Source organism: Hyaena hyaena, unplaced genomic scaffold, assembly GCF_003009895.1.
Source record: "Hyaena hyaena isolate Hyena2069 unplaced genomic scaffold, ASM300989v1 scaffold_662, whole genome shotgun sequence".
NCBI lineage: Eukaryota > Metazoa > Chordata > Mammalia > Carnivora > Hyaenidae > Hyaena > Hyaena hyaena.
The window spans coordinates 465,506-491,909 of NW_024081291.1; the positions used below are offsets into that span (position 1 = coordinate 465,506).

Sequence of the window (26,404 nt, forward strand, 5' to 3'; positions counted from 1 at the left end):
AGTTCACCATTGTCGTGGAGTACACGTTGGCAGAGACAGCTGGATCAGGCATGGAATGACGTGTCCCAGAGTGCACTGCAGGGCCACTTGGAAGGGCAGCAGGAGCGGGAACAGGAGCATGGGGGGATGGTGGGGTGGGAGGCGTCACTTGGGAGGTGCTGGAGCTCGTATAGGTCAGGGGCCTGGAGTGTCTTGAGGCAGCGTTAGCAATCCGGTAACAGCACCTGCTTCAGTCCACATTAAGGTGGAAGGGAAGTTAAAAAATGGCACTTGCCAGAATGTCCGACTCCAGAGAGAGTTCCCGTAGTTCTCTTACCTGTTTGGTGGATGATCTAAAAAATGTTTTTCCTTAGAGTGTAGTTGCCCTTTATGCCACTAAGGTTTTTGTTTTGTTTTGTTTGTTTGCTGTGCAGGCTTGCTGTGGGCAAGTCTGTGTGAGCTCCTCAGTGATATCCCTTTCTATGGAGGGTTGTAACATTAGTGATTGGATTCCCGTCCTTAATGTGTCTACATCACTCTACCCTTCCCTGTGTGGTTCCTGTATTGTTTACTGTGCAGAACCTGTACAGTCATCCCTTGGTTCTTCAAGAGGAATCACTCTCTATATAGGTGTAGATTCAGTATGTCCCTGGGAGGGGATAAGTTCAGGGTCTTCCTACTTTGCAGTCTTGGACTCTCCACCCCCACAGCTGACATTTTAGAAAATAAGAAAGATAGAAAACATGTTCAGCAGTAAAGCATTATCGTTCACAGACAATTTCTTTTTCCTTTTTTTTTTAAAAAAAATATTTTTATTTATTTCTAGGAGAGAGAGAGAGAGAGAGCGCGTGAGCAGGGGAGGGTCAGAGAGAGAGGGAGATACAGACTCTGAAATAGGCTCCAGGCTCCGAGCTGGCAGTCAGCACAGAGCCCGATGCGGGGCTCGAACCCACGAACCGCGAGATCATGACCTAAGCGAAAGTCGGACGCTTAACCGACTAAGCCACCCAGGCGCCCTGTTCACAGACAATTTCTAAATAAATACACATTACCAGAATAAATGACTTAGGCAAACAAACTATGTATGGGAATATGCTTTCACAATGATATGCTGTCTGATAAAACTCAGCATCTAATTGCTCTTCTGCGGAGGAGTGGGAGTGATTCAGAGTCATTGCTTAGTCATTCCATTCTCATGGAAAAGCTCTCTTAGGGCCTGATTCACAGAGATGATTATTCAGTTACCTTCTTTTTTAAGTCCCTTATAATATCAAATAGTGATTCCTCTATGCCATATAATATTCTTTTCAAAAATATTAATATTAATACACTCTTCAAAATGCCAGATTGCCTGAAATGACTTGTAACAAAAGCAAAGAAATTTGAAACACACTTTTGTGTCCAGTTTGTGAAGATTGAAGCTTCAGATACAGGGTTACCTGATTAATAATGTTTATTTTGGGATATTGGTATCTCATTATATTCTTCTTAATGAATACACATTGTGCTTTTTTAAAAGAAGGAATTATATAAGCCTATGGAAAGGGTAAAACTTTTGTATTTCAGCAGTAATTACATGTTATTTATGTACTCTAAGTTGTGTTCTGTGGTGATAGGTCTACCTAAATCAATAGATAAAGTGGCTTTCAATATCACCCTTTTTATGAAGACAGCAAATTTATTTCTCTGACTTTGATCCTCTGCCCTGAACTCCACACTCATATATTAAACAGTTAAGCTATATCTCCACTTGAATGTCTAATAGATTGATTGAGGTTATATTTAAAACAGGACTCTTGATGTCCCCTTACAAACTTGCCTCTCTACCTCTTGCCAGTAGATCTATAAATGGATCTTATACACATCCTGTCGTTAAGTCTAAAATTTTTGAGATATCCTTACTTTCTACAGTCACCTCGAATATTATGTCACTGGGTAGAATTGGCAAATGGTGTAGCTGTCCTTTACAACTGTGACTTGAATCTGAAAAGATTTCAGCATTTTACTGGTGCCATAGTAATATCAGACGTCAGTTGAGATAAAGATATTGTGTTTATTTTCCTGGCAAATGTTTACTTCTCTTTTCTCAATCAGATCTTTAATTAGGACCCACATCATATGGAATCAACCATATGATACAGGTGAACTCCACCCACATGCCTAACCAAATCAGGGGATGGGATCACTTTCCCCTGACATCCACATTCAGAGGTTGACATAGGAATTGTTTGGCTCAAGGAAAAGAAGGCCCAAGATTTAATGCAGGAAGAGAACATAGTTCATATTTCTACTCCGTTTATTTTGGATAAAGCAGTAAATAACTCCGATTGAACCCGATAACTAATTTGAAAGCCCAAGGATTTGGGGAATTAGATAAAATTCACATAGTGGAAAAGGATGGAGAGTCAGAATGAAATTGGAAGCTTATTAACATTATGAAGGAACTACTTATTTCATTTTTCAGCTACCTGACCCCCTAAATACTTTGTTTCCCAGTACTTTTCAATCGAAGACAATTTACCTGAGACAAAATTGAATAGGGATTAAATTTCCTGTTTCTTCTTTATGAGGAACAGTTTTTGAGCACTGTATATATTTAAACAAATTGGGACCAGATTTTTAATTTATTAGTCACCTGTTACTTTCCTCCTCCTGTCTTAGGAATGAAACGTCATAATTTAATAGGATAAGTGGGAAACAATCTGAACATGATAGGTAATTTTATGGTTAGATTAAGGTATCAGACTGGTATTTTCTGTGAACATAGTTGTCAGTTTTACTGAATAATGATTTTATTCTTATAGTAAAACACAAGGATTATTTTATTCCTTGATGATTGAGTTAACATTCAGTTACCAAGTTTGGTTTGTGTGCCAAAGCAGCCCTGTGTCAGAGGGCATCACTGTTGGTAGCAGTTCAAGAATGATGATTTGCAATATGCTAAATATTCTAATTGAATTTGATTTTTCAAATCAATTTATAGATGTAAGTATTGGAAATATTGCCTCAAACTTTCTTAACTGCACTGCTAAGGAAGTAGATTTTTTCCTACACCATGTAAAAAATGAAGTCATTTTGTGTATTCTTTCACTGATTATCCATTGTCACCATATATATTGTATATACATATATGTGTGCTTTCTTATATAATCATTCTCTTTATACATGTATATAAAATATACATGGACACAGTACATAATATTTCTCAATACACTTATATTTACCTGAATGTATGCTATTTTCTAAACAGTCTTCTTATACAAATATACATAAATTGTTTTTATATAACTATTCTCCTTATGTAAACGCATATAAATCTGATTTGAGGACGTATTTTTTGAATAATGTGGCACTGACTTCACTAGTAGAGGAATGTTATCAAGTTATATCACAGTTATAAGAAAAACTGTTCAATGAAACTTTTGATAGTTTTTTGGGGAATCAATTAGACTTAAATATAATGTGGAAAATATGTGCATGCAGGTCCTCAGCAAATCTGTGGATAGTTGTGGACAAGACAGGGGACTAAAATAAATATAAAGAGTGTTGTTGATAGAAAAATTTGTTCAGTGAGTGTTAAGGTAGAGAAACTATGGGAGATTTTTTAATTTTCAAAACGTTTTCTGTAATACTGTTGTCACCTCAAGTTTTCACCTAGAATAATGAATAGTTATAATAAATATTTACATAAAAATTATAAATTAAGGGTAATTTTATCCCCAAAAATGTTTTGCTGAAAGATAGCATTATCACCTTTATCAGAAGATTAAGAGTCTTATCTTTGGAAGGCTTTTATTTCATCCCCTGATTCTGTCTAGTCATTTCCCTGTGATATTCAAGATAGATAAATTTATGAAAAGATGCTCAACATCATTAATCATCAGGGAAGCACAAATGAAAACCACAAGGAGATATCACCTCACACATGTCAGAATGACTAAAATCAAAAAAACAAGAAACAACAAGTGTTGGTGAGGATGTGGATAAAAGGGAACTCAAATGCACTGTTGGTGAGAATGCATACTGGTGCAGCCACTGTAGAAAACAGTATGGAGGTTGCTCAAAAAATCAAAAATATAATTCCCATGTGTTCTAGTAATTTCACCACTGGGTATTTACTCAGAGAAAATAAAAAAACAAATGAACAAATAATCAAACAAAAAACTAGTTTGAAAAGATACATGTTTATTGCAGCATTATTTACAATAGCCAAGATATGGAAGCAACCCAGCCGTCCACTGACAGATGAATGGATAAAGAAGATGAGACATGTATAGAAATTTTCAGTTTAGGATAGCTGATGTTTCCCTAATTTGAAGGAAAAACCTAAATGCTGATTTAAAAAGACACATGCATCCTTTGCATTTTAAAATTTTTAATATTTAAATTTATTTTTGTTTTTTAAATAAAAAAAAAAAGAATATATGCAATTTTAAACAAATAATCCATTATTTGGCAACAGTAAACTAATACCCCAGTTTCCTAATCTTGATTATCAGGGGTGATCAGAGTTACTGGTTTTCTATACATCCTTCTATAAGTATTCTATATCCATTTTTATTTGTCTTCTTTTTAAAAAAAAATACTTAGTTTTTAGAGAGAGAGAAAGAGAAAGAGAGAGAGAACCAGGGAGGGGCAGAGAGGAGGGTGGGATGAAGTATCAAAAGCTAGCTCATGCTGACAGCAGAGAGCCCAATAGGGACTTAAACTCATGAACCGTGAGATCGTGACCTGAGCCAAAGTTGGACACTTAACCTGAGTCAAGCAGGCACCACCATCTTTATATGTCTTTGTTCGGATGTATAAGTCTATTAGTTAGATAAATTTTACAGTGGAATTTCTAGGTCAAGGAGTATTTATGTCAGCAATGGCTAAGTTGTTTTGAAGTAACCAACCATCTCAAAGTTTAAAAGACTTAAAGCATAAAAGTTTAACTCTGACTCATGCTACATGTTCATCCCTGGTCATGTGAGGTGCCCGTACTGCCCAGAGAAATGAAGCAGCCAATATTTGGAACACCACTGGTCAAGATAAAGCTATGGAGCTGATCCTCATTTATGGATTCTTTATTTGCAAATTCACTTTCTTGTTGAAGTTTTCCTATAACTCCTAATCCAGTGCTTACAGTGCTGTTGTGATCTTTCACAGACATGCACAGAATGAGGAAAAATTTCAGTTGCCTAATGTGCAGTTTTCTACTGAGGTCGAACAAGGTAATGCTCTGCCTTCTTATCTCAGTTTTCAGAATGTAAACAAGTGTGAGTGTGTCTGTGTGTGTATGCATGCATACACATGCATGCATGTGTGACCTATTTAGTGACACTTTTCCACATTTTGTTCTGTTTTGTTAGTAATTTTTTCTGTTTAAAACGCCCAAGCATAGTGCTTACATGCTGTTTACTGTTCCTAAGCAGAAGAAGGCTCTGATGTGCCTCACAAAGAAAATAACATGTGTTAGACAAAGTTTATGTGGGCTTTAGTTATAAGGCTGTTGGCAATGAGTTCAATGTTAATAGATCAATAAAACAGTACATCTAGAAAAGGAAGAGGAAACCTGTGCATCTGCACCTGAGGTGGCTCTGGAAAGCGCGAAAGTAATAGCTATAGTATAAATGTTCAAGCTATAGAGTAACATCCAAAGTTATGGAAAGTATTGTTAAAATTGTGGATTCATGAGATGTTGACCAGTTGTATTGACAGGCTGACAAAAATGTAGCCAGAAGCTCATAGGAATGTAACCCTATAGTTCTCTTAAGAGCAGTAACTTAGTATTTGCTACTTTGTGATTTGTAGACTTTACAGAACATAACTAACTTTAGTAATGAGAATTGATGATAGCTTGCATTTGCTCTTAAAGATCAGAAATGACACGTCATTATCTGCTCATATTTGATGGTTCCAAACAAGTCACATGACCATTACTGGCTTCAAAGGAGTAAGGAGGGATAATTTTCCTACAGGAAAGAGAAGTGGATATTTGTCAGTAGTAACGTACTTATCAGAAAGGGTCTGATATAGCCACAGTTCCACCAGGCAGGCTGTATTCCTAACAATGACTGAGAATATCTACATCCCTATATACCCACTCTTGACACTGGTGAGGTGTCAAAAGTAGGTCAAATATTGCCTTTCTCCACACACAGTGCAGCTTCCTGTAAATGTGCTACTAATCAAGGACAAATACTATTCCTCTTTTGAGTTTCCTCTGATAAATTGTTTACCCCCATTGTCATTTTTCTTTGCCTTGTCATGCTCCTTCTATATCTGTCATGCATGTGGGGAATATTGGGAAAAGATTATTTCTCTGGTTGGCAAAATTAGATTACCTATATTTATATTAGTATATTTTATCTAAATAATTATCTTCTTAAGAAATCTGGAGCATTTTTAGGGTCTTAGATTAATTTGGGGATGTAGTGGTGTACAGGAACCTTTGGAAGGCTGCTGGAGAAATGGATTCTAGCCCGTTGTCTGTTTACTATATTAAGATTTATTTTGGGGGGCGCCTGGGTGGCTCAGCCGGTTAAGCATCCGGCTTCGGCTCAGATCATGATCTCACAGTTCGTGGATTCGAGCCCCGCGTCAGGCTCTGTGCTGACAGCTCAGAGCCTGGAGCCTGTTTCAGATTCTGTGTCTCCCTCTCTCTCTGACACTGTCCTGCTCATGCTCTCTCTATCTCTCTCTCAAAAATAAATAAAACATTAAAAAAAGATTTGTTTTTTAAAATACCCATTTAAGAAAGTCTTACTCATAACAGTAAGTGGTTGCAACATCATTCTTATTTTCATGGTGAGAACTCAGTGTCCTACTTGTCTGTCTGTTCTATAAATTACTGCATGAGATATATTCCTTTATTGTTTCTGTATTTGTGTATTTTTGCAGTTTTTTTTGTTTTCACTTTTTTCTTTACCCGTTTTGAGACGATGTTATTCAATGGGAAGAATTTTAAGCTTTCCCTTTCTGCCTTGGTGGGGGTAGTTCCAACTCAGAAGGTTTTCCAAGAAAATCCTTTCTGTGACTCTTCAGTGTTCACTCCTCACCCTCACCACCTTTGGTGAAGTGACTGACCTTGAAGGATCTGACTGTATTTCTCATGCTCTAGTGTTCGTGAACTACTGACTCGCTGTAGGATATATGGGTACTTGGCACCTACGCTATTGCTCTCAGCCTTTGGAGCCTAAGCCAAATTCTAGATAGAAAGATTATCATTTTATTTTATTAATTATTAAACATAATACACTTGACGTATAGTTTTATATTAGTTTCAGGTATACGACATAGCAATTCAACATTTATATGCATTGCCAAATTATCACCACACTAAGTCAAGTTATGAAAGATTATCATTTTAAATTCTTATTGAAGGGCAACTGGGTGGCTCAGTCTGTTAAGCACTCGACTTCAGCTCAGGTCATGATCTTGCTGTTTCTGAGTTCGAGCCCTGCATTGAGCTCTGTGCTGACAGCTTAGAGCCTGGAGCCTGCTTTGGATCTATGTGCCCCTCCCCCACTCGTGCTCTGTTTCTGTCTTTCTCCCCCTCTCTCTCAAAAATAAATAAACATTAAACAAAACTATTGCATTAGTTTCTTAAGGATGCACTGCATCCTTTTTTTTTCTTTTGGTAGGATTGTACTTTTAAACTTCAGGAGTGGTATAGGCTTTTGTATTCCCTTTAATATTACTTGCCTAGATTGAATTGCAGTAGATTCCTTTTTTATGATAGTGGTTATAACATATTTCATAAAAAGCATGTCAGAACAGTGCAGGTACGGTTCAAGTGAAATTAAAAACCCAGAGTTCAAGGCCAGCCTAAAGATTACGTTAAGAGAATGAGCTTTAGATTTGTTCAGCTAAAATTCATAACTGCAGTTTGTTGCGGGCGAAATGACACAAAAACAAGACACACACAAAAGACAGACAAAGACACAACTCTGGCCGGAGGGAAAAATTCTCCACAAGCCCCCTTGCGGTTTATTTTTATACCCCGGTAGCTGGACACATACTGAAATCTACGAGATGCATTCTTTTACCAAATAAGGACAAAAAGCCAAGCACATTCCAAAGATGGGTGGGGGGGAGCAAAGGGAGGAAGTGACCACAGCATGTTTACTAAGAGGCCTGCCCAGAACTCCAGCCTCTTCCTTATTTTTAAGGAGGGCATGTTCCCTCGTATGCGAGCAGATCATTAACCTTGGATATTGTGTGCAGGCCTCTTGGCAGAACATCCTGTTTGCAGGCATGATCTGCCCAAGCAGAGAGTCTTGTTTGCAGGCACATCTCTGCTTCCTTAACCATTCTTTCTCGTGGTCACTGTCGGGCTCCTACACAGTTTGAAACACACAGTTGGTAGTAAAACTAACTCCTGAGTCCTGCAAAGGAAAAGATTATTTTCCTTACAAATTAATTGCTCCTTGCCAAAGGCCAAATAAATTGGTCTAGTGAGAATTTCAAACTTGTGATTGCTGTCCCATCCCTTTGGTACCAGGAAAAGAATAGACAGGAAAACCCTGAATGGCGAGTGACTTGTTCTGCGAGTGTTCTGCAAGACAGCCCACATTTCTAATGAATTTTCACTTGATAAATGTGTGATATCTTGCAATACGACTAGTGCGTGATGCAAAATGTCACATGATCACAAATGAGCCAATGGTTCTTGAAATTCATTTTGATATACAAGTACTTTGGATCACAAGTATGTTTCTGGAATGGCTTATGCTCGTAAACCAAGGTTTTACTGTATTTGTATACAACATTCAAACCACTAGACCGCAGACTATATTGTAATTGGCTTGTGCACAGGCACTGTCTCTTTCACATTCTGTCTTTCTCTGTCCCTTACCTATATACATATATATTTGAAACAGAAGAAAAACTCCTTGAGATGTTTAGAGAGCCTCTCCTTTGGGATGCTTTTGACCGATTTATAGGTCATGGGAAAATTACTAGCCACATTAATATTTATGTTCATAGGTAGAGATACATTAGGTGATTGGTAGAGATAAAAGGTAAAGTTCTTGATTTTGTAATGGAGCCCATGGGTGCTGTGATTTTATTGGGGGTAATGTTAATGGATGATAAAAAGGAATTTGCTGGTCTACTGGCATCTACCAAACCCTTATGTGTTTTGCTGGCATTCACTAAGCATTAGGTGACTTGTAACTGACAGCCGAAGAATGGTTTTGACGTTATCTGAATGAGCAAAACTTTGCTCATTGGCCAACTTTCTTTCATCTTCTGCTCCCCATAGTTGATTAGCTTTGCCAACACATTTCTTAGTATGTGTAAGCTAAAGTAGTCTTGGCTGACAAACCTACATTGATCCTACACATTTCCTCCATTTCCAATCCTAATCATGGTTAATGCCTTCTCATAGCCCTGAGAAATGTAGACACAAAACTTTTTCAACCCGAAAATTATTAGCTGGGCACGTGGAAGGGAAATTGTGAGCAAGATACTGGGATTTGTGGATATTTCTCCCTCTGGTATTCATCTGCTTGGCTGGAGAGCGAGAAAAAGCATTTCTCAAATTCATGCTTAGACAAGAAGAAAAAGGCAGCCTCTATGAAACAAAACTTGAGGTGAATGACATTTATTATTTTTATGTTCACCACATGGATGACTGAAGAGAGGGTTAAGGACTTTGAAGCATTTTTTTAAAGATCAAATGGAAAGATATTATTCTTTTCACAAGTTTCCTGACTTCATTCTTTTTTTTTTTTTTTTTTTACTGTTTTTAAATTATTTTTGAGAGACAGAGTGTGAGTAGGGGGAGGGCAGAGAGAGAGGGAGACGCAGAATCCAAAGCAGATTCCAGGCAGTCTCTGAGCTGTCAGCACAGAGCCCAAAGTGGGGCTTGAACTCATGAACAATGGGATCATGACCTGAGCTGAACTCTGATGCTTAACCGACTGAGACACCCAGGTGTTCCTCCTAACTTTATTCTTATACCGCACTGGGTTATATATCTTTCAAAGTTTCTAGAGGAAATGGCAGTAAGCATTCTTTTCAAATGCGTATTTCCAAGAAGTATCTTAGAGCATAATTAGCATGCAAAAAGAATCATATAATTTTTAATTTATAAAGGATCTGTAAGATCACCAGCTGCCCTAATTCCTCATTCAATTGATAAGGAAATTGCTATTCCAAATAACTAGATGATTTATTCAAGGTCACAGAGCTAATTTGGAAGGCTTTCTGATTCCTAGTGCTGTGCCTTTTTTTTGTAACACTTGCCACGTTTGCAGCTGGAGTTTTTTTCCTTCTGCCACAACTGTCCTAATTCTCAGTAATGAATATCTGCTGAAAAGAAAGAGGTTAAGATCTGTGTGCAAACTAGTCCTCCATTTGAATTTCAGCTTCTGCATTTAGTGCCCGTGGCTCTTTAGCTGACCAAGGATTTCTCATGAATCTCCAGCTCAGATTAACAATCTGTAAAACAGGGATAATAACACCAAAGTTGGATGACTGCTATTGTGTTAGACAATGTGTATGTAATGCCACTATATAATAGCCACATAATAAATAATTTTGTTTTCATCCATCTATTTTTTGTGTATGTTGTGTCTCAAGCAAGCTATCTCACCAGCAACAGGAGTGACAGGGCGCAGAGAAGTTTTCCATTGGTTTTTCCATGAGCTGTATCAGAAGGTCATTGTAAATTCTAATGAAGCAAGTATGGGTGTAGAGTGTAAGACTGAAGAGTCAGATTGACAGAACAGACATAGATACAGGATACATTCAAAGTAGGGCAATGTTTTGTCACCCAGTGGATTATGGTCTAGGTGAACAATCCACTCACCCTGGGTCCCCAGCAATGCAATTCTAAGAGCTAGGGTCCTGTGCATAGAGCTCTGGGCTCATCAAGCAATAGGGATGCTAAGAAGGTGGACAAGACAGACATGATGTTTCTCTGGATAGTCCACCTTATATAGTGGATAGTCCAACATACAATGAAGGAGAGAGGAAATACTGAAGTACAGAGACCCCATAAGCAAACCCTTGATGCTTATTCCTAGAACAATGTCTACTGGTCCTATTGACAACATTATCATTCCATGTGAGGAGACTGAGAGTACTGACCTAAATACAATCCAGCAAGAATCTTCCAGGAGCTTAGAAAGGGGTGAGCCTCCCCACCCTTCTCCAGTTGGGTCAGCTCTTCCTTGTTCACAGATGACAGGAAGACTCCTGGATAACTCCAAACCAAAGCTACAGAGGCTCTAGATTTGCTCTGTGTGTGTGTGTGTGTGTGTGTGTGTGTGTGTGTGTATTCATGTGTTGGGACAGGAAGGGACCAGTGAAGAGTGTGGAATGAAACAATGGTGTTAATTCAAAAATAGAATAGTCTGTATCTGCTATATCTGTTTCAACCATAACTTGGCTCTGGCATGTTATTAAATTTAGATTTTTGCTTATATGTATGTGTGTGTATAAATATGTTTAATATATATTTATATATGCATAAAATATGTATATGTGTGTACATATGTATAAAATATGTATATGCGTATACATATGTATTAAAATATAAAACTGCATATGTATAAATATGTATAGAATAGACATAAACTCCATTTTACACTTAAATAAAATATAATATATATACTCCATTGAAACAAAGGCAAAAGAGTTTTTAAGCCCTGGGATGAGCTAGTGAAACAGTACTGGAGAACTTTATCAGGTTGGTTAAAGTGATTAAGCCATCTGTGTTTGCTAATTGGCACTTATCAAAGTTAGCATCCTATTCTGTCACAGAGATTGAAGATGGGCTCTTTCTTTCTTTCTTTCTTTCTTTCTTTCTTTCTTTCTTTCTTTCTCTCTTTCTCTCTTTCTCTCTTTCTCTCTTTCTCTCTTTCTCTCTTTCTCTCTTTCTCTCTCTCTTTCTCTCTTTCTTTCTTTCTTTCTTTCTTTCTTTCTTTCTTTCTTTCTTTCTTTTTTTGTGGGCTCTATCTTTCTTGACAACTGCATTTCAGAGGGATGGCTTCCGGGTCCTTGGGAAAGACAGTCCTGAATCCAAAAAACTGGCAAGAAGTTGCAACAAGATTTACATCTCAAACTACAGAGAAATAATTTATAATTGTAAGTTTTCCAGAGTTTATCCTCTAAAAAAATAGAAGTCAGGGGCCTGTAGTCAGGAAGGAACCTATCTAAAGTGTAAAGGAACATTACAGACCATCTTAGGGGGCGCCTGGGTGGCTCAGTCATTTAAGCCTCCTACTTCGGCTTAGGTCATGATCTCACGGTTGGTGGGTTCGAGCCTCGCATCAAGCTCTGTGCAGGCAGCTAGCTCAGAGCCTGGAGGCTACTTCGGTTTCTGTGTCTCCCTCTTCCCCTGACCCTCCCCTGCTCACACTCTCTCGCTCTCTCTCACTCTCAGAAATAAATAAAACATTTAAAAAAATTTTTAAAAGACCATCTTCATCAGTGTATATATGCATGGTATGATTGGTTAACTTCAAAGTGAGTTGGTTAACTTCAAACATGAGTAGAATGCAATGAATATTTGAATTTTGTAATAAGCTGTAAACATTTAAATATATTTCTATTATCTTGCTTTAAAAGATTAAGTTTGGCTTATAAAAAAAAAAAGTGTTAGAGTTATCAAGCTTTCACTCAAGCGAAGCACACAGACTTTAGTTGATTAATGGCAGTAAAAGATTCAACTTCTCAGACAGCATTGAATCCTTCCCCTTTCAAGCTCAGGTATTTACAAGCCTCATGCATCATTAATGTTAGACAATACACCACGAGTCCTGCAAAAACCAATGGAATTAACAGTTTGTCAGGATTTTTCTGCAACCAGAACTAAAAATAATGCAGGCGGCAAAATAGTATTTCCTGGATAAACAACAACCAGATAATCACAACCAGAAAAAATAATTAAAAGTTAACTGAAATAACACCCGATTTAGGTGGAAAAAGAAAATCTGTATTTTGAAATCTTGATGCAAAAGTTAAAGTTATGGAAACAAATAAGATGGTCTTGTTTTTACCTTTTAGTGCAGGTAGTCATGCTCCGAGGGCTTTTTGTATTTACAATAGCGCTGTCTGTCCTTTCTCGTTATTTGTGAAAAGAACGGAAAGTGGTAACAAAGAAGGAGAAAGGATGGAAGGACTGGGGAAATAAGATAACCTCCACACCAATGCAGAAGAGAGAAAGAACACATTGTATTACTGAGTAAACATTATCAGGTTTACAGGCGTGTAAGTAGCATGAAATTAACTACCAAATCTGGACAGGATTTCACGCAGATTTATACAGTAATGCAGAAGAGAATTAAGATTTATCTCCTTCAGGTACAAAAATATTAATTTAGGGATTATTTCCTGTGTGTCTCCTGAGAGACTTTAAGCTTCATTTCAGAGGTGTGGGTTTACAGTCCCACTTGTTAGAAGTCCCTGGATCTTGCCCTGCAAATCAGAAAGAAGGTTGGACCCCTAGGGGCACCTGGGTGGCTCAATCGATAAGCCTCCACTTCAGCTCAGGTCAGGATCTTAGGTTGGTGGGTTGGAGTCCTGCTTTGGGTTGTGTGCTGATACCTCACAATCTGGTGCCTGTTTTGGATTCTGTGTCTTCATCTCTCTCTGCGCTTCCCCGACTTGCATTCTCTCCATCTTTGTCTCTCTTTCTCCCCTTCTCTCTCTCTCTCTCAAAAATAAATAAACATTAAAATTAAAAAAAAAAATAAGGTTTGGCCTCTAAAATTATAAGAGGACACTTAAAGCCAAAGAGGTGGAAAACCAAATACCTCATTCCTCTTTATTAAACAAACAATCAAACAAACAAATAGACAGACAGACAGACAGACAGACATTGTCTCTGTTTGCTAAGGAGTTGAAAGTGGATCATTTCTTTATCTTATTTAAGGATGGGAGAGTGGGAGGGAAGACTGGAGGGAAGGAGGGAGGGGGTGTGAGAGTAGGACCAGATAGGAGGGACACGGAATGGAGAAAGGGTACACATGATCAGAGTTGAATCATGGCCAGCAGCAAAATGTGCACCTTTCATTACATCCTGGGTCAGAGGTGTTTTTCAAAAGCAACAGGCTTCTATTTCCTGAATCCTGTGAAAAGACAAACCACAAAGTACCTAGATTTAGGAAAATGTTCCCCTATACTCTGGTCCAAACCTTTGAGAGGGAACTAGTGTTTATGAATAGGTTGCCTGTGATTTTGTCGATTTCCTGTTGGAATACATTCTGTCTTTTCCAGGCAAGCCCTGGGATCCTCAAGGCCACAGTTTTCTTTGCCACTGCTTTTCCAGCAAAAGGAAACCCTTTCCCCCATTGTTCTTTCCTTACTCATCCACTGCTCATTCCCTTTTTCCACCATCACTGAGTCTTTACATAAATGGCCTTAATACTAATCTCACCTGCAGGATGGCAAAAAAGCAAATGGCTGGAATCTGCCAATGGGACACTCAGAGGGTGCTTGCTACTGCACATCCTTAAATGGGTAGCATGGGCAGTGTTGGTCATTCAGTAGTTTGGGATCTGCTAACTGAAGTGAGGTGTAAAAGGAAAGCCTTTTCTCTATCTGACATGTGTGAGGCAGTCAACACGCTCAAACCTGACAGTTAACAATTGTGGTCATTAATTGTAATTTACTAGAAAAAAAAAATTTTCCCCTCAAACACCTCATTGTCCAAGAAGGTACATTTTCAGAACTGGAAAATGTGGTCATCAATTCCTTTTTGATATTATTTCCTGGGTTGTTGTGGAAACCCAAGAAATTGCTTCTGTAAATACTGCAATATGACTTTTGGGAAAAAGTTCTTGCCAGGAATAAAAAAAAATATTTGTAATTTCCTGATTTTTGTTCTTTTCTGCAAGGAAGCTATTTTTGTGCTGTATTTCCTGTAAATGAACTGATCGTATTTTTAAAACTGTATATCGAATTCAGATTTACTTTCTTTTACCTGCTCAAGATACCATGTTTCATAATTAAAATTTATCTCTATCACTAATAAACTCACCTTCTATTGAAAATGGAATATTCTTTATGAAATATACATACCTGCTTTTAGAAACCCTGTTTCCTTTGCTACCAGGAGCAAGAGATTCTATTCATTTTAATCTGTCATAACCACCTGTTCCTTGAAATTTCTGTTTGGTAGGCTGCCAATGTAATTCAATGATGTGGCTATATTATATATTTTTTTTAATTTCACAATCCTCCAAACAATTTAAAACCGAGGCCAATTTTTGAAGTAAAATAAATCCCCAAATTCATGCACAAATGAAGATTCTCAATCAGTCCCACTGGTCTTTTCCTTGTCCAGTTAGTAAAGTGAATTTAAAAAAAAAAAACATTTATTTACTGTGTACAGTGTCCCTTCTAACAAGCTTTTGGCGTTTGAACATAGCTGTCAAGTTGGGTCCATTCGGTGCTCATTAAACTCAGTGCACTTGTTTCCCTTACTGATAAGAGAGCTCTGATTACATGTTTCCACCAGAATTTTTAGAAAGATGTTTTGCCAGAATCCTAGAGACAAAGAGTTCAGGTTTAGTGCAGTCAGCAATAAGAAATTTTGTCTATTAGCTAAATTGGAAGGGAATCAGAAATTCTGGGTCTTGTTATGTTTTCTAAAATGGCTACCGCCTGCTTCTGAAATTAAAGAAAACAGAAGCATGTCTGTGAAATGCCCATTTTCAGGAATTTGTTTTGGGAAACAGAGAGACCTTGTCTCAGAGATGAGAGTATCCCTTTTTGCCAGGTGACTAGGTGATTCTTCTAAGAAGATTGATAAACTAGTAAATGAACAAAGGATGCACATATACAAGCTGTGTAAATTACTAAAAATTCCCTGAATTAAAAAAAAGAAGTTTTAGATCAAATATAAAATTTATAACCTGGAAAACAGTAATCCATCCTGTTATTTATCCATTTTGGGGAGATGTATCAAGTAACTGTTTTTCTCTAGGACACATGACAACAACAATAAAAATCAACCGACAGAATAGAAAAGGCAATGCATTTCTGAGTTCTATAAAAATCTTCATGCTTAATATTTTCCTTTCTATTCAGACTCCTATTAATATACTACACATCTAAATATCTTTACTATTTACACACACACACACACACCCTCACAGAAATACCATATACTTAAAGCAAATTCTGTCTGAGTCATAATACACAAATACACTTAAGCTAAACTGATAGTAATTCCTGTCCTTCTGTAGCCACATTGAATTTACATCACATGTGATAAGTAAAAACCCTGCCTAACTTAGATTTACCATGAACCGAATTAAAGAGAGACATGTGGGCAGACTAAACATCTGATTGTCTGTGCCTTACCTGACATTAAAAAAGAAAGAAAGAAAGAACTAGAAGTTTCGATTTATCTGGCAAAGGTAATTGACATAAAGGAATCCCTTGTTCCCTAAGAATAATTGTTATCTGGTACAGTCACAAACAGAATTCATCAAAAATAGAAATAAAAATGTCATCATGACCAATGGAAAATGTTTCATTTAAATTGCATGTTGAAAAATCAAGCAAATGTATTTATTGTGTATATACCAAAAATTTGTCCTATTTAAAATATTTTATAATTAAAAATAGGAATACCATATGATACAATATTTCCACTACTGGGATTTGCCCAACGAAAACAAAACACTAATGAAAAGATATATGTCCTAATTTTTTTAATGGCTCATTAATGTTTAAGTATTTGATTTGAACAGGGGAATGGGGGGGAAAAAGCTCAGCAAGACAGGCCTGGCTTTTGTAGTCAATTCATGCTACTTTCTTTTTTTTTTTTAATTTTTTTTTACAAATAGTTTATTGTCAAATTAGTTTCTACATAACACTCAGTGCTCATCCCCAAAGTGCCCTCCTCCATGCCCATCCCCCCCTCCCCCCCACATCCATCAGTCCTCAGTTTTTGTCAGCATTCAAGAGTCTCTCATGGTTTGCCTCTCTCCCTTTCCCCCACCATTTCCGCCCTTCTTCTCCCCCTTGTTCCTCCGTCAAGTTCCTCCTAATCCTCCTATACGTGCAAACATATGATATTTGTCCTTCTCTGCCTGACTTATTTCGCTCAGCATAACACCCTCAAGGTCCATCCATGTTGCTACACATGGCCAGATTTCATTGTTTCTCATTGCCAATTTCATGCTACTTTCACATCATCTCCAATTAGCTGCCACACAGAAGTGACAGTGGTGGAAGCTTGGATATCCATCAACATGAATGAAGGGATTGTTTCCAAGGCATTATATGCTCCAGTGGTGGAACCTGTGTTAACACAAAATTTATTTTCATGCTCGAATGCTTCAAATTTGTGTGTGTGTCCCGAGATAAGAAAGTCCACCTCGAACCGCCTCTGCAACGGGGCTAAGCTGGTCATACCTCCCCATGGAATAACTTGACGCCCAGGGACCACGCCAATTCTGAGCTGCCTAAGAGTCACGGCTTTCTGTTCTGGGGAATTCCGGTTCCCATCGACATCTCCCCTCACAATAGGAACCTCAGTAGCCTGAGTCTTGAGATAATCATAACTCTCTTTGCTACAAAGATTTCCTATACCAAGAATGGGCTGAATCTTTCCTGGCGCCAGCAGTTCCTTGAATTTAGCTGACAATCGGGTGCACCGGCGTGGGATGTACAGGCCTCCTAATACTGCCACCGTGGTCCTGTCTTGGGCTCACCTGGGTCTTGACCATCACCGCCACCTTCTTCCTCTGTGCCCTAATTTTTACGACGGACTTTGAGTGTAATTTTGCTGATGAGGATGTAAGACAGCACATTACTAATTCCTGTGTTTTACTTTTGACCTTTGCCGTGTGACCTTAAGAGAGAACTTTAAAAAAAAAAATCTATGCAGACCCGAATACCAGGACAAAACTAACGGCCACTGGCTTTCTTTCTTATGTTACTTAATTTTTTCAGGTTTATTTATTTTCTTTTATTTTGAGAGACAGCAGAAGTGGGGGAGGGGCAAAGAGAGGGGTTGAGAAAAAGAATCCCTAACAGGCCTTGCATTATCAGTGCAGAGCCCTATGCGGGGCTCTAACTCACAAACCATGCGATGGTGACCTGAGCTGAAGTCTGCTGCTTAACTGACTGAGCCACCCAGGCGCCCCTGTTATTTAATTTTTTAAATAGAAGTGAGAGTTCTAGTTAGTTCCTAGTCTCATATTTCTTTTTTGTCGTCAGCTAGCCAAATCTTGTTTAAAATGCTATAGTATAGACATAATACTGTTCATGTAGAAAAAATACAATAAAAGCTACCTTTCATTACTTTTAGTCATGACCACAAGAAATTTCTGATCTTGAAGGTTTTCTCAGTCTACAAGAGGTCATTCTAGGTAATATTCTCCTTCATAAAAGGACTTAAGAGATTCTTGAACTGACCTGCAAATTATTAGGTTGCTACATTCTATTTTTCTCTTCTCGTTGCCTTGGTGAGTTTAGCTTCATTCACTTTTTTTTTTTTTAATTTTCTTAATGTTTATTTATTTTTGAAGGAGAGAGAGAGCGTGATCAGGGGAAGGGCAGAGAGAGGGAGACACAGAATCCAAAGGAGGCTCCAGGCTCTGAGCTGTCAGCACATTGTCCAAAGCGGTGATTGAACTCAAGAACCGTGAGATCATGACCTGAGCCGAAGTCAGACGCTTGACTTGAAGGAGCCACCCAGGTGCCCCTAGATAGCAGATACATGGAAGGGGGCTGCTGGTGGGGGGTTCTCCCCATTTCTCACTCATCTCACTCATCAGCTACTCCTCTTTTAAGGCTAACTGGTGTAAATTAAGTTGGGAGGAAATACAGCTCTTCCACTTGCTTTCCTTGTTTCCTCTCCCCTTCTTCCAGAGCGGATGGTAGTAGTCCCATCTGATTCTCAGCCGTGCCCATGACTGATAGAAGTGATGACTAACAGCACTCTTTGCTGCCTCCACTAAACATAGTTAGATGTCCTTCTTAACACATCACTCCAACTGATTGAAACTGGCACATTTCAGGCCTCAGATCTCTCTTTCTCTCTCTCTCTCTCTCTAAGAAAAACATGATTCTCTCTCTCCCTCTGTCCCTCTCCTGCACTCATGATCTCTCTCTCTCTCTCAAATTAAAAAAAAAAGTCAGATTTTTATTCACTTACTGTTATCCATTTGTTTCTATACTCATTTAAATATTTAAAAATTAATAAATGTCCATTTAATTCCCCCCTTGGGGATGGACACACCTATTAGCACCTTCCTAACTCTGTCTTTCCTTTCTTGGTTGCAGTGTCTGAGGCACCTGATCTAAAACTGTTTCATCTGAACTCCTTTATAACACCATAAAATGTAGCTTCATGTTTTATCACACAGAACATGCTTTCCCCTGTTAGTTCCTATAGACACTGTAAGTAAGTTGACTCTTTGATTCCTCAGCATTTATCCTTATTATCTTCATAGAATTTGTCATTATTGAATACCCTTCTGCTTTTTGTTGGAATACTATCATTTTTTGTTGTTTTGCTATTTCTGTATTTTTATTCTCTTTAAGTTAATGTCTCCATTCTGTTATTTTGTCCCCTTGAACTTAAATGTGAACATTCCTCAAGGTTCCACCTTTGACTCTTGCTTGTCTTGTTATACTCTTATCATTGTTTAACCACTGTTTCTGTGACACCCAAATATATATCTTCAGATAGGATCTCTGACCTTAGCTCCGGGTCTAGGTTTCTGGTTGTCTGTCTCAATTACTCCATTTCTATTTGTGCCACTAATTGTATCATCTGATATTCCTGTGTCTTAGCAGATCCTGGGTACAGTGAGGTCATACGAACAAACAATAACTGGAATTTTAATGGCTCTGATCCCCCAGGTGCATAACCCCGGACAAAAGTGCCCTCCCAGAGTCTCCCAGCTGTGTCTGGATTTCCCTGCATATCCTGAATGTGTTCAATAGCTGTCCTGTCTTGTTCTTTTTTTTTTTTTTCTGGTTCCCTGACAGATGTTCAAAGTCTGCAAAGAACTTAAAATAAGGTGCCACTTTTAGAGATGCCCTTAGTGAGAGCCACTTCCTTGCCAGATGAGCACCCATCTCTCTTCCATACTCTATTTTCTTTGTTTGAGTTTTCTTCATAGCTTTTATTGCTACCAGACATTATTTGTTTTCTTTCGTTTTCCTGGGTTTTTGGGTTTTTTGGTGTGTGTGTGTGTGTGTGTGTGTGTGTGTGTGTGTTTTAAGCTGGCTCCATGCTGTCAGTGCAGAGCCTAAAGCAGGGCTCAATCCCACAACAATGAGATCATGACCTGAGCCGAAATCAAGAGTCAGATGCTCAACTGACTGAGCCACCCAGGTGCTCCTCTTTAGATTTTTTTTTACTCTATAGCTTTTATTAGAAAAGACTGTCTTATTCACTATTCTATATCCAGTGCCAGCAACACTACGTGACCCTGGAGAGGGTGAATAAAAACTTATTGAATGAAAAATGAGTGAGTTAATAAAGAGCTAGGGTGCCAACCTAGAATTCCAAAGTGGTGCCATTGTTCCTACTACATTAATTGGTTAGGGATACACTTTAAATTGGAATCGGGATTGAGCATAATCCCTGTTTCAAAACTTTGTATCACATTTACTACCTGGGCATCAAACCAGCACTTCCGTGCCCCACACTCTCCACTTGGTGGCCAAGGGCCAATCTTGCAAGAAGATTTTCCCAAGTATGACAGTCTGAGGTCTACTATGTGAGCATAAGAAATGAAAGCCAATAAAGAAAACCTCAATAAAATTTTTAAGTACAGTTACCGTACGGTGTTATATTCACTTCAGATATACAGTATAATTAGTTAACAGGTCTATATGTTTATTACTCAGTGCTCATCAAAATAGGTATACTCAATCCCCTTTATCTATTTCACCCATTCCTCCCACCTTCCTCCCTTCTGGTAACTGCCAGTCTGTTCTCTACTTAAGAATATGGTTTTATGGTTGTTTCTTTAGTTTTTGTTTGTTTGTTTTGTTTCTTAAATTTGACATGTGAGTGAAATCATATGGTGTTTGCCTTTCTCTGACTGGCTTTTTTGCTTAGCATTATACCCTCTAGGTCCATCCATGTTATTGCAAATGGAAAGATTTCATTATTTTTATGGCTGAGTAATATTCCCTTACATGTGTATAATATCCATGTACCCATTTATCTATTCATCTGTTCACAGATATTTATGTTGCTTCTATATCTTGGCTTATTGTAGATAATGCTGTAATAAACAGAGGTGCATACACCTTTTTGATTTTGTGTTTTTGTTTTCTTTGGGTAGATACACAGTAGTGGAATTACTGAATCATATAGTATTTATATATTTAATATTTTGAGGAACCTGTGTACAGCTTTCCCTTGTGGCTGCACCAGTTTGCATTCACGCCAACAGTACATGAAGGTTCCTTTTTCTCCACATCCTCACCTGTACTTGCTGTTTCTTGTGCTTCTGATTTTAATCATTCTGACAGGTGTGAGGTGATATCTCATTGTGATTTCAATTTGCATTTCCTTTTAATCAGTGACATTGAGCATCTTTTCATGTACCTGTTCACCTTCATGTATCTGTTCGTCTTCTTTGGAAAAATCATGTTTCGTCTTCTACTCACATCCTCTGCCCATTTTAACTGGATCATTTGGGTTTTTGTTTTTTTTTTAATGTTGTGTTAAGTTCTTTATATGTTTTGGATATTAATCCCTTATTAGGTATATCATGGCAGGTCTCTTCTCCCATTCAGTAGGTTGAAACTTCAATAAAAATATTTAATTGCAAATGTTATACTGAATGTAGGTCCAAATCAAAAGGGCTTATTCACTCTTGGATTCATGATGTCTAGTCTTTTAGTGTTATACCCAGATCGCAGTATCCTCACCGACCAGAGACCACCGGGGAGACTGGGTCACGCATGCAAAGGCAAAGGGCTTTATTATGGGCTCGAGCTCGGGCTCACAGACTTCACCAGCGCCATGGATCCGTGCTGAGAGCCTCAAACAAGGCCAGAGTAGGATTTTTATGGGGTTTGTGACGGGGGAGTTACAGAAGTTGTGACATGGGAACAGTGATCCAATCATAATTATACAACATCATTGACAGCGGGTTTGATCATACACATTGTCTAGAGTATTCGTTACTTTTGGCGGGATCCAATTACAATGTTTAGAGTACCTTTAAATTTAACCACAGAGCGAGCCTAGGGTCTTACTCGGCGACTAACGGGTTAACTTTAACATTAGGTAACAGGGTCCTATCTATAGTTTCTATCTATAGGCCTCTCCCTCAGTAATGTGGAGGGTGGTCGCTGGCCTTTCCTGATTGGGTGTTGCAAGGGTGATTTCTCCTGCCTTGGGCAATGTGTAACTGCCTAATAGTTTCGGGGAAGCTGAAACTCAGGCCTTCTAGTTTAGAGGGGAAACTTACAGTCTGTCATGGAGTCAGTTTGGTTTAGACGTTTAGACTTGTGTCCTTACATTAGCAGGTTTTTCTCCTTCCATGTTGTAGAGGATTTCCTAAGAATTCCTCATGCTCCCCAGTTTAGTCCTGGGCCACATCAGCCACATGTCACATTGTGGATTAACGCTGATACTTCCAATGGTCTCTTTTCCCTTTGCACGTTACCTGTTACCTGCTGACATCTAAGGCAAAGTCCTCAACCCACTCATCCTCTCTCCCATGAAAATGGAGATAAGGCTGTAAATTGTCATCAGAATACAGAAGTCTGTTGTAAAGAAACCAGGAGAATGGCTCCTGAATGTGGCTGTCTGCAGACGCCACCAGCTGTGATTCAATGAAGGGAGGCTTCCCAGGATACTCTTTCCACACAGGTGCTAGCCCAACTCCCGCCTGACAAAACCAAGTGTATGCCTGAGGGCATTTTATTTGCCTCTATTCAAAACTGCCCCTAGGATGCTGGGAACAGCTTCTTTAGCAGTTTTGTTGAAAGTTGAAGGGGTTACATCTTTGTCTTTTGTCTTTTGTCATTGAAAGACTTGCACTCAGAATATCCACTCTCCTTAGTTAAAATCTCACTCTTACCCACAGGCAAGTGGTGCGGTCTTACTGTGGTCTGAATTATTCAGCCTGAAATACAAGCACACTTGAGGTAGCACCCAGGGCAGAACAACATATTCTTGAGTAGAAGATAAGGCTAGCAGGCCTTTCCTTTGGCCTTTTGTGTCTCTGTTCCTGACCCCCTTGGTCAAGAATCTATGCATATGACCCCCTGAAAATCAGCAGTGATGTACAGATACAGGGAGCAAAGGAGCCATACAAGAAATGTGTCAAGGGTATAGGGTCCAGATAGTTGCAAATCTGCTCACCCTCCAGACAAAATCTTATCATTCCTTTTATTTTTTCCCAAACAAAGGATAATTCAAATCTTCGCTTCTTGCAAAGAGTGGTACTTAGAGTTCTGGAATTGCATGATTCTGTTTTTTTTTTTTTAACTTGTGACACAGGCTTTCCTACTGGAAAGAAAAAAATAGATGTTTCTCTATTATGCATGATTAAGTAAAGGATTATCTTTAATTTTTTTATTAAAACTAATAAGATTCATTTTAATTAAAATTTTAATGACAATTAAAATTTAAAAAAATAACTGTGTTTACCATTTTCACATAACTACGTTTAGGCTTTGTATTCTTGATTTGCAAATCATGAATGAGAAATAGGGCTCGAGGCACACTAGGGGACAGTACACATGTATTGTTTCAAGTTTCAGTTAGTCTACAGAAGTGATGCCACCTAGGCAATTTTTGTCATATTTTAACACACATGCACACACACACACACACACACACACACTTCCTGGAGACTTACAGTTATTCTAGCAAAGACCTATTACAAAATTTGGATCTTTAGCTTAGCTTTACAGTCTTGATAATTTGGAAGTTACTACCAAGGAGAAGCAAATGTTACGGAATCTGGTCTGGATCAACCAGCACAAGAACCAAGCAGCACTCAGAGATCTTAGAAGGCAGGAGGTTTATTTTATACCGGTGGGTTCAGAGATCACTCTCCAGAGGCCTGAGCCCCTAAGCATGAGCAGAGGGAACAATTTGTAGTCTGTTACTTCCGCATTCCTCATTAGTAGTAATTTGGTGCACACAGCAAGCTGGGTGGGAAGAAGAACCCAGAAGGGGAGTCTTCAGTCAGGGTCAGGAATTTCCTTATCAGTCCATCTTATAACAGATTTTCCCCTGTCACAAGCTTCTGCAAAGGAATACCAATTATATTGTACAGAGAAATGCCAGTCAAGAGGTAAAAAAGTACCGTCAGGGAACATAATTTTGAGTGGGCTTTGTAAGTAAAGAGGACACACCTTGCTGACTTTTTACATTGATTTCATGTCAGGATGTAAAACAAGGAATATTTTAGATCTAAAATTCTGATATTCAAGTCTTACTTTCCTCTTCGACCTTCCAGAAGCTTTGCCAATGCATTGCGAAATGCCAATGTTTACAAAAACTTTTTAAAGAACCCCTAGCAAATTCAGAGAGATGAAATGTAACACTTGTAAAGAGAGGCCTTTTCGGGAGCAGAGGCGATGGCAGAGTGAACTCATTCTGGAACATATGCCGACGGGGGTTGAGTCGCTCGCTCATCTGCAAGTCTTTCATAAAAAAGCTTGTCAGTATTTCACTGCCAGGTTGAAAGCTTAATGCATTGGGGTTTTCTAATAATGGCTTTTTAATTAGACCCCTGAAGAAAATGTGGCACTCGGAGTTCATGGAGGCGTTTAATTAATTTTTGTGGGGAGTCACTGACACAGAGTGAAAATGGATGAACATGGTTATTGCCATATCACTGTTTTAAAGCATGGCTCCTAATTATGTTATCAGGTTGAAAATAAATATAAAAAGGCTCCTAGCTGCTTATATTATTTTAACTCTTTCTTATGAGCCACAGCTGGGAGATAGATGACAACGAACTTGCCTAAAGAAACTTACTAAACAGAAAGTTAAAGGAAGATGGTTTTGGAGGGCCAGACGATGGATCCTCTCAAAGGAGCAGTTAGCCAGTGGCATGAGGTTTAATGGTAAAGGCCAGCAATGTAGGCCAGGCAGGGAAACTGGAATTCTGTGACTTGGGTAGACAGAGAGTGAGCTTACCGTCATTAAAGTTTCCTGGAAAATGAAATACCATACGGTTTCCAAAGTTTTAAAATATGTATGTATTGGCCTCCAGATTGACTCTCAGGAAGGAATGTTTGCAGTGTGGCGATACCAGAAGTATTTTAAATAAGACTTTCAGGGAAATAACATCATGCCCTAACCACAGCTCCCAAGTATGCCAGGCTTAATTTCCCCTTGAGATCATGGAAAATAATGGATGGAAGTATTTATGAAATGAGAATTGGTATTGACTAATTTGTTTATTTTTCAAGGGGAGGAACAATAATTTACCGAGTTCATGATCACAAAGTAACTTGATTTAGTCAACAATGCCATATTAGAAAATGTAATTATTTGCTTTCTTTCCTTCCTCACTTACTATTTCCTGATTAGTAAAGTATTTCATTCTCATTTGTGGTTGAGTTAAGAAAATACATACAGGAATAAAGAAGAAAATTAAAATGATTCACAATCTTTTTTCCAAGCAAACATTTTTGGTATATTTTCCTAAATGTTTTTGTTTAACGGATCTCCTTGAGCGACTGACGTTTCACATTTTAGCAACTGCTCATTCCATTGTATGCTGAAGGGCTGGGCTCTAGAAAAAAGAATTGCCTCTATTTTAAATTTAATTTATGATCCATCTTGCCCACAGGTCACTGTTTCTTATTCCGTCAAGATTTTAAGTTTCAGCTTCGTGTCCTTTTCCTTCGTGTCAGTCCTGACACTGTTCTTGTTGATTAAATATTCATGTGTTTTATCTGTTCAAACCTCCTTGCTTCCACTGATCTTGTCTTGTACTTTCTCTCTGCCCCTTGTCCTGTGTTGCCCCCCCAGATCTTGTCAGTTTCAAGGACCACAGCTCTGACCACCCCTGTCTATCTTTTCCACTCACATCCTCTATTTCCCCCACCCACATAATCTTTGAAGTCTATCAGCACCTTCAGACCAATAAGCTTCCTAATATTTCATTGTCCCTTCGGTCCCCATGTGCTCTCTTTCCCTTTCCCCTCAATGGTATGTCCTTAAGTTTCATGGTTCTTCATTTCCGTCACCTCTTGACATTCGTCCTTAACTTCTTTGTCCTTCCGTTATTTAATTACAGTCAGTAAAACCACAGTTTTAGTTAAATCAAATTCTCTGACAACTCAGTGTTAAAGCATTAGAAAAATACATAACTGGACTGAGATCTAACTTTCGGTTCGTAGTCAGTCATTCATGTTGGCCTTTAATGTGATTAAGACACCTTACTGTTTCCCTCAGCCTGGTTAAACTTTTGGCAGGTTAGATGAGTAACCTAACTATCTGTAACATTGTGATCGCTACCTTCTCCTTGAA

At 38.4% G+C, this 26,404-nt stretch overlaps 1 protein-coding gene across 1 annotated transcript; it reads right to left on the bottom strand.

Annotated features, from left to right (window-relative positions):
* Positions 1 to 17,101: 17,101 nt before the first annotated feature.
* On the bottom strand, positions 17,102 to 24,682 carry LOC120219980 (vacuolar protein sorting-associated protein 29-like). Its single transcript, XM_039216905.1, has 2 exons — positions 24,358 to 24,682; positions 17,102 to 17,610 (listed from the first exon to the last, which is right to left on the bottom strand). The coding sequence occupies exons 1-2, from the start codon at positions 24,680 to 24,682 to the stop codon at positions 17,102 to 17,104; spliced, it is 834 nt and encodes a 277-aa protein (XP_039072836.1).
* Positions 24,683 to 26,404: the final 1,722 nt, after the last annotated feature.